The 14,288-nt window shown below is 38.6% G+C and overlaps 1 protein-coding gene across 1 annotated transcript in view; it reads right to left on the reverse strand.

Moving 5' to 3' along the window:
* Positions 1–14,288, reverse strand: part of CNTN5 (contactin 5) — a 294,289-nt gene that overhangs the window by 33,548 nt on the left and 246,453 nt on the right. Inside the window, exons 16-17 of the mRNA XM_068395332.1 lie at positions 9,184–9,342; positions 8,593–8,742 (exon numbers count right to left, since the gene is read on the reverse strand). Coding sequence (XP_068251433.1) covers positions 8,593–8,742; positions 9,184–9,342 — 309 coding nt within the window. The remainder of the gene's footprint in view (positions 1–8,592; positions 8,743–9,183; positions 9,343–14,288) is intronic.

Below are 14,288 nucleotides of genomic sequence, written 5' to 3' on the forward strand. Positions count from 1 at the left end.
TGTGATATGGTCTAGGCAATCCTGCCCCGGCAGGGGGATTGGACTAGATGATCTTTCGAGGTCCCTTCCAATCCCTAACATTCTGTGATTCTGTGATTCTGTGATTTATCAAAGCCAAGAAATTCAGTACTGTTTCTTCTGAATAAATACATCCCAACTAGTAGCGAAGAGCTATTTATTATGTTAATACATCTCATTTAACAAGAAGATGAGAAAATGTCACCTACTGGAAAGTGAATCACACACTGGTTCTTAGGATCATATAACGTGACTACTTTTAGCTTGATTATATGTCTGTAATACTGATCAAAGCCTTCTCATTAGCCCCTTTGCCCACTACCTATCCTCACTTGTCTCCTGGTTTATTCAGGCTCTAAACTCTTTGGGATCAGGTCAACTCTTCTCTTCTTTTGATTCTTCAGCCACTGGTAAAGTTGGGAGTTAAAAACCAGGTCTCTCCGTCATTTCAGTAATGTGAACAACAAACAGTATTAAAAAATGTGTTCTGAAAGACATGGTGACTAGATGTGGGCCACAGTAAATAATGAGTGAATGCTGGCATACATTGGTGTTGAAATCACTTAAGGCAAACAAACAGAAATCTTGAAATTACTTCGCCAGGAGTTTGATTTGAACAGAAACATCAGGATTTGTTTCTTATTGTTTTCCATTTTCATGGAAGTACTGTGATATGCTGAAAAGGAAAGTGAAATTAAACACTATTAAAACTTACCTCCCCTAAACCAAACAAAAAAACTTTAACATTTTCTCTAATAGCAGGCACGAAGCATGTAGCCCTCAGCAGCCCTATGAAGCATTTGGCAATATGCTTAAAATATAAATGAAGAAAATGAAAGCTAAAGCTTATACGTGATGCCACGGCCAATTGTTTAATAATTTGTGTGTATCTTATTATTGCAAGCTAAATATGCATGAAAAGCAGTGGTTTTTGTTTAGGACAAAATGTGTGCACAGAACTGATGTTGCTTAGGGCTTTGTGTATAGGAACGGTGGTTATAAAGTGCTGAAAAGTGCTGACAATGCCACCTATATGTTTTAAATCTGTATTTCAATGTAAAGTTTGGGGAAGCTTTTGGAAGTGGTAGGTAATACCATAGCTATGAAACCATGAACTTTTGGGGTAGATAATAGAATCATAGAATCATAGAATGGTTTGGGTTGGAAGGGACCTTCAAGATCATCTAGTTCCAACCCCCCTGCCACAGGCAGGGACACCTTTCCACTGGACCAGGTTGCTCAAAGCCCCATCCAACATGGCCTTAAACACTGCCGGGGGGGGGCATCCACAACTTCTCCGGGCAACCTGGTCCAGTGTCTCACTAGCCTCACAGTCAAGAATTTCTTCCTAATATCTAATCTAAATCTACCCTCTTTCAGTTTAAAACCATTCCCCCTCACCCTACCACTCCATGCTCTTGTAAAAAGTCCCTCTCCAGGTTTCTTGTAGGCCTCCTTCAGGTACTGGAAGGCTGCTATGAGGTCTCCCCGGAGCCTTTTCTACTCCAGGCTGTACAGCCCCAACTCTCTCAGCCTGTCTTCATAGGAGAGGTGCTCCAGCCTTCTGATCACCAAAGATGTTATCTTTCCTTCCAGAGATCTACTGTGTCCAATATTTTGAAAACTACTTTGTGTTTAGGGTGCTTAAATTAGGTTTTTGGTTCAGAGTTTTAAAAATTCCTCTCTCTTCACCCTCCCTGGCTGATGGATTTTTTGTTTTGTTTTGTTTGTTTGTTTGTTTTTGTTTGTTTGTTTGTTTTGTGTTTTTGTTTGTTTGTTTGTTTGTTTGTTTGTTTGTTTTAATGAAAACTGTGGATCCTGGTAGACTGTGAAGATGAGTCCGTTCAGATATTTTGGACACTCGGTTTTGGGCAAAATATTGAAAATTATTAAATATTTCATTTTGACATTATAACAAATGAAACATAGACATTTCTGTTTTAAAAAGAGGTATAATTTTAATTTTATTTCAGTTTTATTTAAAAGTAGAAAAATATAAACTGGAAAGACAAATGAGAGTAACTTGGTTTGAGTTGACAGAGATTTTTAGTTTTTATCCAAAATTATTTTTTTACTTCTAATTTGCTAAAGAAAATAAAGGAAACCTACATTTTGTTTAAAATCAGTTTTATTCTTCCCATTTTTACTTCAGTGAGTGAACTGAAAAAAATCATTTAAACTGCTCTAGCTCTAGATTCCTTTCCTTATAGAAAGGAAAAGAAAATGTCACACTGAACCTGGAAAAACTGAAAGTACTTGAAAAATAGTTCATCCTCTTTTTAACATTCCCATCTTGTAAAGAAACTAAGAAAACCTGTTATTGAATGAATAATAATTTTAAAGTGTTTCTGTTTTGTCTTTTTTTTTTGCAAGGAATTGTCAAGTGGCTTTTTTTTTCAGTTCTGTGTGTTTTGTTTATTATGAAGAGAAATGACAGATTCTTTATTTTGTAGTGTCTTAATTTTTGTGCAGAACAAAAGAATTTAGCAGCCAAGATTATAGTTGATTATAGTATTGCTGTAGAAGCATGTAGCTAGATTTAGTCCCTGTCCTTCAATTTTGCCATCTGAATAGGTGAGATGATAGAGGAAGACAAAGAGAAGCAAGAGCTTTACTAACCTCTTGTTTTTAAAGTAAGAAATACTAATGTGAGCTGCCTAAATTGACAGAGTTTCTGATGAGCAATTGAGTCCATATTTCCCAAATCCCAATTCTATACTTTAATCACAAGGTCTTTTTTACTCTGCTTGAATATTGTATTCATGAAGATATTTTCCACATGGATATTTTTAATATAAATTCTGAAACATCTTGTTGAATAAAGTAGAATGAAACAAAATGTTGTTATTGCTACACTTTTTCGGGAGGTGAATTATTCAGCTTGGCTTTAGTCCTTAAGAAAATGTTTGCCCAAGGTACAATTGCAGTTATTTATTTCTCTTAGAGCTTTTTATATCTTTCAATATACAGATGTAGTTTGAAAACCAACTCTTCTTAGCTGTGGAAAAGATATGGGTAGGGGGGAAAGGTTTTGTCGCCAGCTTGACAGAACTTCCTTATGTGAGGACCAAAGCAACAACACATTCAGTGTTTTTTTTCTTCTCAGTTGTTTTAGTTTATATGTATGTCTCTCTCTCTCCTGCAGTACACATCTGGGAAACAGAGGGATGTTAAGTGAAAACTCTTTCACTGTGTGAAAGGCCACCCCTCAAGTTCTCACACTCCCTGGAAAACATTTCACAACTCAACTGTTCAGGAATGAAATGTAAAATGTGCCAGCATCTCAGAAGTGGGTGATACACTGTATTACACAAGGATCTGCCAGCTGGTCTCCAGACCTGCATTGGTGTTCTTATGTCCTCTGTATTTTTGATGTTTGTAATCTAGTAGGAGATAGAATTCAGTTCTATTCACTGATAATAGTGTCATACGTGGCTGCAGGACTTGGTCCAAATAGTCTCCAAATCACCACATACAGGACTGAAATCTCAAATGCTGTGACATATATGCTATAGAACCAATTCCTTAACTTTCCTGTTATGTCTTTTAGTAGCACACACATTTAGATTCTTTGTCAATATATATTAGTTTGAGCCTGTGATATTATGTGTTAGTAGCCTATTTGTTCTAAATATATCCATGCAGTCATTGATTACCATCTACTTTCTTTTCTCCTTTTGTTTTTCCCTATGGAAAAGCACATTTTCTACAAAGGTTTTAGTAGTCCAGGTAATGATCTCCAAATGTCACAAATACAGCAGGTTATTCATTTTTTCTAGAGCAAAAATAGTTATGATAATGGGAAAAGCTGAAACTTCTTTTTTTACAGGCCACAAACAAATAAAACACTACCACTACCACCAACAAAAAAAACACTAAGACAAAGCCAGTTTAAAATAAGTAACTTTTTTCCTGGGACAGAGGCATTTCTTGTTATGCTATGAAGAAATTCTAGCTGAGAATAATGGCGACTTAATGGGAAATAAGGACCTATTAAAAATAAAGCCTGTGTACAATCTGCTACTAATAGAGTGCATTACATTGTTACCTCTTAAAATCAAGTTTGCATGCATGATTAGCAGGTTAAACTTTGATTCTACTCAATTTCTTTCCCGGCATGTTTCCCCATGAATAGATAATGTAATTGATGCTTTGCCCCCAGGCTTCAAATGCCCGACTGCATTAGTGGAATGCCAGACATGTTTAAATTCATGTTATTGTCTCTTTTCACCCTGTGGACCTGTAAAATATGTATCAAGGCTAGGACTGACAGAAATGCAGCAGCTGGCTATAAGTTAGATACGCCAGAAAATTGCGGTATTATCCATTCCAATGAAAGTAGCTATGAAAAGCAATCATGTTAACTAAATATGAACTAAGTAACAAGATTAGGGTTTAATTAGAAAATTAAAGCAAGTTGAAGCCTGTTTATTATTCTGTTGATTTCCTAACACCATTCCACATATTGCTTCCATGGGTATTTTTAGATAATGGACTAATATAAAATGTTGTTACTATCTTGGGGAAGAAGTGATAAAATAAGTGAGGTGTGGGGAGAGAAAAGGACTTTAGTCTCCAGTCAAATTAGCTTGTACCATTAAATTACAGATGCCAATTTCCATTTAAATGTAAAATAATGGAAGTAGAATCACACATTTACTGCCTCTGTGGGTTGTCTACCCAGCTATCATTCAGCCATGTGGATCTCAGCTCCACCTGAGCATGAGCCACAGTCACTTTCTCTGCTGGGAGACAGATATTTCTGGAGTTTTACCCAGTGCAGGGGCAGCCTGCCTGTTTTCACTGTGGGGCACATCTGACATCATGGCAAATAGTCAGGTTACTCTGCCTGGGTCATGAGTAGAGAGGCTGATGCTTTGTTCTTTTTGGAATATAATGTCCTTTCACAGACATGACTTTTAAGTATTGAGATCTATAATATTAGAACTGGAGCCTATGTTAATAAAGATTTTCCCTTGAAGCTTTCAGGTACAAAATTAGCAATAGAGAGATTCTGAAAAATATTAGATCACTGGGTAATACACTAAGATAGATATTAATGTCCTGTTTTGGAAAATCATATATGAAACCCAGTGAAAACTATTACTAGTGTTCCTGTCTCTTTTACTTTGGCATCTGACATCTGTACCAAGGATTATAATTCACACAGTCACTGAAAGCTGTGTCAGAGGACAGAGCTAAACAGACTCTGGACTTCAGGAATATCTGGAGACCAGGAAAAGACAGCTGCCTGAGTGAGGCGGATCATGAAGCCTCTGGCATTTCAAGAGTGCCACAAAAATTATAAGCAGCATGCTATTTTGCAAAGAATTATATGTGTAACAGGTTTTTTTAGTTAGGTTGGATTTTTGTTTAAAGCAGAGTCCATTGCGATATTATTCCAACTTTATAAGTCTTTGAAGGTTCTAACAAATTGGGAAGTTGTATCTTATTGTAACTCTTGTTTTCTCACTCCCTCTATAGAATAAAAAAATGAGATTGTATCTATCTTTTTTTTGTTAAAAAAAAAAACCACAAACCCCAAAGCCATTAACAACTGAAAGAGAAACCAAACTTTTTCTTAAAGAAAGGTCTTTTGAAATTGAGGTGATGAAAATAGACTTCTGCTGTACCGTGCTGTGTTAAGCAGGCACACCAAATAAATTCAGCTTCAATTTCTCTGAAAGCTAAGTGGGTTTACTGGCACCTGTCTGTATTTCCATGTCACGCTACAAAACACTCCCTTCTAACACGACATTTGTGCAGCTGTAGCTCTGATATAGCATAAAGGTAGTCCTAACTGGGAAGCTGAAAGTGCAAATAAACGTCTAGTGTGGCCTTTTTCCTATTTGAACTAATACGTTACTGATTTATTATTCAAGAAGACCTGCATTATTATCAGCTACAGATATCAGTTCATCAAGAGGAGCCCCATGTACCGCAACACAGATCATGGCTACTTGAGTTAAAGACTGGTCCTTCTGATGGCAGCAATAGTTGAATATTACCCAGATATGAATACCAATCACCTGGTGAAAATACACTGCACACTGCATGCTTTGTCTATCCCAAAATTTTTTTTTTTACTGATCATTATTATGATTTATCAATTCATTTTTTACAGAGGTAAAGTTGCAATGATTCTCCAAAAGAATATTGAAAATAGATGTGCATGAAGATGACTTTCACTAGAGTTGTAGGAATATGTTTTAGTAAATACAGACTTTGGTAAACACTGCAAAAGAAGAAGAAGGAACCTAAAAACCATAACAGCTAGATGAAATCTAACTTTTTGAAACTTCTGTTTGTGACAAAAAAATCACTAACAGCTTAAATACATCTGGTCGATTAAAATCCTGAACCATCCTTTCAAAAACAGGGAACATATTCATAAAACTGAAAGAGCATAATCCCAGGGGTGCAACCCTATTACAGGATAAACCCTTTCCATAACGTTTGTGTCCTCTCTGATATGCACCACCTGAATAGAGAAGTCGTTCAAACATTTGGGTCCAGCAGAAATTTCACTGCCAATGAAATATGGTACAAAATCAAGGCAGGAATAATGGTGGTGAAATAAGTTTTTATTTGAAAATCATTTGAGATTAAAGTAGCTCGTGCTTTTTATTTCATTTTCCTTTCCTCCTCTTCTTAATGGAACAAAGTATGTAATATCTGAAGCTTCTTATACAAAGTTATCAAGTTTCACACTGTGGGGACCTTGCAGAAGATGAGGGGGAGAGTTGGAAAGGAAGCATCCTTCCACATGCATGAATGGGAATCAAATCACTTCAGTGCAGTTCTGAAATTGCACAGTGAAATTTAATATCAACTAGCAACTACATAGTTATTTAAAACAGAAAAAAATAAATGTCTTGTTACAACTGAAGATAGGTTTGTTAGACTTGCTCTGAAATAGTGCATCCAGTTCTGGGTGCCACAGTGAGAAAGGCATTGATCAACTAGAGCAAGTTCAGAGGAGGCCACTGGGAGGGTGGGGCTGGAGCACTTGCCTTGTGAGGAGAGGCCGGGGGAGCTGTGCTTGTTCAGCCTGGAGCAGAGATGGCTTTGGGGGACCTAAAAGCAGCCCCCAGTGCCTATGGGGAGGTCATAGAGGAGAGAGAGATGGGCTCTTCATAGTGATGTAGGGTGGGAGGGCAAGAGACAGTGGTCATAAGCTGAAATAAGGGGAGTTCTGGCTGGATATATTGAAAGAAAAATCACAATGAGATTAGTTAACTGCTGGCAAAGGTTGCCCAGAGAGGATGTGCAATGTCCCTCCTTGGAGGTTTCAAAGACTCAACTGGAAAAAGCCCTGAGCAACCTGCTCTGAAGTCAGTTTACCCAGCTTTGAGTGGGAGGCTGGACTAGAGACCTCCTGAGATCCCCTTCAGGCCCAATTGTTCCGTTGATCCGATGGTTCTGTCGAAGAAAATCAGCCTGAATGTTCTGCTGTGAATGTTTATGGGTGGCATATACACAGACCAGTGAACTATGGAGCTGAGGCACGAGATTAATATATCTTAAAAGATAAGAATTTTATTTCAGAATGAGAGAGGAGGACACATTTTGGCATGTAATTCTTGTAATTCTTATAATCTCTCTTCATGAGAAGAGAGAGTGCAACACAACTGCTGTATTTGTCCAGAATATTTACAACTACAAAATCAGTTATACTTTCAGATTCATCTTTAGAATCTTTGAATTTGGCACTCTTCTATTCTGTATGATTAATAAACTACTTACAAATTATCCAGCTGAAGAAGCATCAAAACAAACTCAAAACTCAAAACTCAAAACTCTCTAGGCCTCCTAAATAACAAAGAGCAATGAAGAATAGCCTGAGATGCAGTTCTCTTCTGAGGCTTTGTTCAAACCCTATCTCTTTCTGCCTCTTAAAATGTGTCTCTCTAGCTGCCTATGGATTTTTCTCAGATTCTTCTTTATCTCCATTCTGTCCAAGTTACTGTCAATGATTCCAAACGTTCCGAGACCACTGCAACTTTCAAGAGAACCAAACAGGGTATACAACATTTCTCCTGGGCTCCCACACTGCCACCCCAGTCAGAAATACAATGAAATTTCTTTAAATGCACTAACAGTTTAAGGTAGAGTGTGCATGACAAAGAAACACTTAGAGCACAATGTATTACAAATTAAGCAGTTTCCCATGGCTTCCCTACCTTGCTGAAAAAATTCTGTGGACCTTCAAGGGGAGAAGTTATGAAGAATAAGGGGGAAGAGGCTGCTTGGGAGCAGTTGTGTGAAGGCACTGAGAAGCAGCCTACAATTGAAGAACAGTGGAAGTCTGACAGAGGGTAGGCAGCAATGGCTTAAGTGTAAGATGAAGAGTCAGGCAGCCTGAATGGAGTAAGACAGCAGGGAATGGATTTATTTGAAATTTCTGTAAATTAAACAATATTCCTATAATTAACTGGCTCTCCATTACAAAGAATATCACCCTGGAACAGTGATGGCTGAACAGTGTACCAGGGAGAAGAGTTCTATTATTATATTAAAATAATTCTTGTTTCTGGTAGTCCTGGAAAATTAACCTTTTTATCCTCTTCCTACCTGCTTCGTTGGTTCTGATCACTCGCGATGGCACACTTGGGTCTCCAGTCCCAATTTTGTTGGTTGCTACGACTCTGAACTCATACTCCACCCAAGGGTTCAGTTCGACAGCCATAGCAGACTCCATGTCACCGCTTATCGCATCTGGAACTGAAGACAGTAAAAAAATGTGTAGGTCACTCAGAAATCTGAAGCTCACATTCAGGGTCTCAATGACAAGTGGACTTTGTACCACTTTGACATTTGTGGTACAATATGGCCATTAGAAATGATAGACATCAAGGATCTAATATGTCAGAAATCACAGCTAGGTTTTTGGCATTGTGGTACTCCTGAAAAGACACAGATTGAAGGATATAGGGGAGAGCTTTCTGCATATTCACAGATGCATCACGGCAGGTGTCTTTGTGTTGTCCTTTCAGAGCTGTTGCTAAGTAACGTGAAAGGAATGAAAAAAGAAAAAAAAATTCAGTGCTTTTAATCTATTATTGTTCTCTTAAGAGTATCTGTTCCTGCAGTTGCTGGTGGTTGTTATTGTGATGAACAGGAGTTTTGAACGGTCTACCTGTGCTCTTTGGAAGTTTTTCTCACCTGTTTTTACGGTCTGCCAGCCAAGAGAAAATGGACTGCGTGCTTGCAGATTGTAGAGGGAGATAGGGCTGTGATTGTCTGCCCCAGGACTCCAGGAGAGTGTTGCTGTGGTGTCTGTAATTTCCTCCACTATTACAACCCCTGGGGGACCAGGAGGACCTAGAAATAAAGTGGAATAATCAAACAGAACACACCATCGTCGCGGATGAGCAGCAATAATACAGGAGACACATTCTGTAGGGACCCGGTGGAGTCCAATATCCATGAAATGCAAGGGTTAAAATGCACACTACTACATCATGGAGATACCTCATTTCCACGATTTCTGCTGTTAAATTGTTATTGTTTCTACTCTTTAAATGCTGCATGGGTGAGTAACAATTAACTTGTCAGAGTGACAGCGGAAGAACTAAAATAGAAACAGATTAAAAAAAATCCTCTGTTATGATTGTTCTGAACCTAAAATTAAGGGAAAAAAAGAACAACTTTAAGAAACATCCAGGCTAGACTGAACAGTTGCAATCACATCTTCTCTTTATGTGAGACTCGTCAGCAGGAAAGACAAATAATGAGCAAAATGAAACACAGGTGGATGTGCTTCTTGAAGAACAATAATATTACTAATAACTGAATGAAGAATACAGCATTCATCTCTTTTTCTCAAATTCATTCATTCAGGGCAACAACCTGGATTACTGTCCTGCTGGAAGTCCATTAACTCTTTGATTGAAAGCTATTAAAAACAAAAAGAAACCCAAACTGAAATATTTGGAAGGCTTATAATTACTATGGTCCCATTAAAAACAAACAAAACACAACTTCTCACTTGAGAAATGAAAGGGTTATTTATTCCACTTAGCTGCACCAAATGAGAATATATTAATCACCATTTGTATAGGCCATGTGACTGGTCCAATAAGTGAGAACTCCGGTAGAAAACATGACTTTGCAAAGAAAAATGTGGCTGTAACGTCCCACTCCCACTCCAATTGTCTTCTTTAATTCTTCCTGATATTGATATTACTGATGTTTGAAAACATTGTCCATTTGCACTTGCCAAACTAAATCGGAGGCAAGTTTCTCCTGGTTCAGGATCCTCTTCCACGGTTGTTGTAACCAGACGTTTAGGGAAAATGTGCATCTCTGTCATGGGTAAATGCAGAATAAAAATCTCTGTTGTGGTTTCTTATACTTAAAAGCTAATATAAGTTCTGAAGGACAGGACTTAATACTTCTGTAAAATATTAATATTATTAATAGCTATAATTAATTATGACAAATCTGGATTTTCTTGGCATCCAAGACCCTTCTGATTCTTTTCCATCCTCCTGTTGTTGAAGGCTGAAGTTTTGCTTCTGCTGTTAAATAGAGGGAGGCCCGTGAAATCAGCAATGCACTACTGGATACTTTCTCCCAAAATGAAACTGCAGGAAGAGTGATGATGGAAACAATTTTATTAATAGAAAGCAACTGCTGCTACACATTTGCGGGAGCCCAAAGCTGTTTGAATGTATCATGAGCTGTAGTGGAGCAGATCCTTCGGACACCTCCATTCCCATGAGCTGTAGTGAATGGCACACTCCCACTTGCTGAACTGTCAGAGCTCAGCACCTGCGGATCAGGGAGGCGAACACTTGGGTCTGGTGCCTCCATTTGAAGTGGCAGTTGTAGCCAGGATATCTGCATTACAGAGCTCAGCATTATTATTTTTTTACTATTATTTCATGCAATCAAATCTTTTGGTGATTAGAATCCCTAGTCCATGAGCAGAAGCAAGTTTATCTGAATATCAAAGACTAAAAATACCCATTAACTGAAGTATTTTTAGTTGCTGGGATTTTTTTGTCATTTACAGCTGCAAACAGCTTTGTATTTCCTCTGATATGCCTTCAATAAAAGCATGTTTACATGAACTATGACAACAGTATGATCAGAGTTTTGTAATAGTTGGGCTCTATAGCTTCAGAGTGAAAGAGACATTGAATCCTTTAAATGAGAAAGCAAATTACACTATTCGCTTGCCTCTGTTTTCCTGGCAATGATCTACAAGCAACTAATTCTTGTTAAAATGTTGGAAATATATGGTGTTTAGAAATAATAGCAACAAAAAAAGATGAATGTTTGGAATTCAGGGGATTCAATGCCTTCAATTCAAGGATGTATAATGGAAGAAGATTGTCTCCACAACGAACTGCAGTACTCTTCAGAGGAGCCAAGGGTGCTGCTCTGGGCTATGGGAAGAGCAAGGTTTTCCACTTCCACGGGTGGTGAGCAACTTCAATGCTGAGAGTCTCTCCTCCTCCCCTCCTCTACCTGCTCAGCAGGCTTGACTTAACTGCTGTCAGTACCTTTCATCAAGTCACAAACAGTGCGGAGATAAGATGGTGCCACCCCTTGGGCATCTTGTGACTCTTGGCTTTCTGGAGTCCCATCTTCATTTGCAGTTGAAAGGTCTTGCTTTTCTTCCTGGGAGAAAACATGGCAGAAAAATGTGTCCTCTGCACTCCTGCCTTCCTGCCAAGTGTTTACTGTTCTTTGATGGGAAGCACCAGGTCAGCCCTTCATCTCAGAATAGCAAGTCCCGGGGCTGATTTAATAAAATAGGGCTATCTTCAATCTCCATCATCTATTGTTTCAGGCTATCTGTTGATGTAGGAAAATACTAGTGAAATTTTTATTTGTAGCCATGAGGGAAGGTTTAAAGGAAAGCTGGGATCTTGATACAATCATATGCTTTTACTGGGTTGCAGCCCTAGGCCCAGAATTATATCATGGTCCCAAGCACAAACAAAATTAAAGGGAAATATTTTAGTACTTTTCCTCTATGACAATATTTCTCCTATACATACCGCATGTTGTTAAAGAGTTTCTAGCCACTGTATGTCAGGCAAAAGAACAAGCATCTTGCTTATATAAAAATATGTAAAATATATTTATGCAGATGTCTCCTGCTAAATTCTCAATATATTTTGTTGTCTGAGTTCTCTCGTGTTTTTCAAACCTTTTAAATGCACTCCTAGTCATGACAATGTGTTATTATGCTTTCTGAGATGTGTGCTCTTACACAGTCTGCAGGATAACTGCTAAAAAGCATTTCCATTTCCAACAGCAGGCATCCTTGAAAGTGGATTAATAAAGGACAAAAGCCTCAGTGATGACAAATGCATGACAGTTAGCCAGGACCTGAGTGCTATGCAGATGTCACTCTTTTTTGTAGAAATCTCATTAAATTTTATGCTTGGATGTAATCATTCATGGTGTCAGATGGCTAATGCAGAGAAGCTTTTCTCCCAAGGGCTGTGTTATTGTTCAGATCTCTCAAACAATTTTTTAGTAGTGAATAGCCAATTGAGGAAAAAATGCACGATCTGCTCAAATGCTTCTCTGGAAACTACACAGAAAATGACCGGTCATAAATGCACTACTGTGCAGTTGACCTTCATAGAGAAGACATTTCGGGCTGCGATAAGTTCTTATGCAGCTCTAGAAGCACTGGAAACCCAGCGTCAAGGATATTAGTCAGTTATATTCTTTCAGAGCAATTCCATAGATTGATACTTCGTTTCAGGACATGCATGACTGCATTTTGGCAAACTTGTTCTATGTGTCTTTTTATTGTTGCAATGATCATCCTGAGAGGTCCTTTAGATTACTTGCCATGGTACAGTGTTAATGTGAGAGTTCTTGAAAGACTATTACCAATAATAGCTCTAGTCATTCAGTGAGGCAGTGCCCTTTACTGTGAATCCCAGAATGTGCACTGATTTACTCCACTGCAGCCTGACTAAGATAATTCTTACTTTTATCAAACAACTAAGAAGCCTGGTATGTAGCAGTTCACGAACACAGATTTTATGACCTGAAGGTTTTGCTTTCTGAATGATGAGGTGTACTGGCTTGTCACCAAGAAGATGAGAGGTCAAGAAAAAGAGGCAAAGAAAGAGGCAGTACTACAGAATGATAAAAAAGGTGCTTGAGAAAACAAGAGCTTGACCGTATCTTGTAGCATGAATCCCTTTTGCTATGCCCACTTACAGCAGATGAAGTGTTTGCACATGGTGGGAACAAGAGGATGGAGAGAAAGTTCGATGTATAGTAAATGCAATAGACACAATGGCTTTAGTGGATACACCTGCATCCCCATTCCCTCCACTTGTGGTATACCCAGGTGGTTTCTGTAAGGTAGCTTCTTAAGGGCCCTGGGCAGATGGAGAGGTTATACTCCAACCAGTGGCAGGAGAGACAGGGAGGTTAGACTCAAGGTTGGAAGGTAAGAAAGAGAAGACATTGATGTTTCAGCATGAATAGTCTTGACTCTTTCCCAGGACAAGGGTCAGGAGAAATCCCTGGTGTCCTTCCTGAGAAGGCCTTTGGTAGTACATATGTCATTTTGTGCTCCTTTGCCTTCATGACTTCTCTGCCTGGTACAAACCTAAAAATAGAGGATTTGGGCAAGAACACCTTGAGAGCTGCTGAGCATTGTAAGCTCAGATGCCAGACTGCAACTCAGAGCCTCTGACCTGGATCTTTGTGTTGTGGCGGTTGTGACTTGACACAAAATGTACGGACAGTGCAGGGAACATGAATGGAAATTTCACCTTAGGAGGAAAAGTACCAGCAGCCTATGAATTGCATTGTGAATGACATATCTAGCAGGTCCCAAATAGCATAAGAAACTGAATTTTGCCTCTTTCGTTAGCATGTCCTACTGACCACCTTTACCACTGTAGGGCATCACTTGCCAGCTGTCCCACTTCTGGTCCATGCTGCCTCCTTCACTCTCTGTAATCACAGTGTGGGTACCAGCACTCCCAGAACTGCATAGGTGTCTTTTAGGCACTGAGTTTGTGAACATCACCACGTCTGATTTGTATTTTTGTACTTGTTTCTAGGCACTTTTTTCACTGAAGTTATAAATTAGAGTTAAGCTGACGTTTGTTAAAAGATTTCTTAGAACAAAGGGTCTTTTTTAAACTCTTAAAAAAACACTTTTTGAAGGTATGAATCTTTTTCCCTTTAACATCATTGAAGATATTATAACAAAGGTCCTGTTACAAGATCAGATTGCTGGAAGTGTTTCGGTCTGGAATCTGTGGGTTAAAGGG

This window comes from Nyctibius grandis, chromosome 2, assembly GCF_013368605.1.
Source record: "Nyctibius grandis isolate bNycGra1 chromosome 2, bNycGra1.pri, whole genome shotgun sequence".
NCBI lineage: Eukaryota > Metazoa > Chordata > Aves > Nyctibiiformes > Nyctibiidae > Nyctibius > Nyctibius grandis.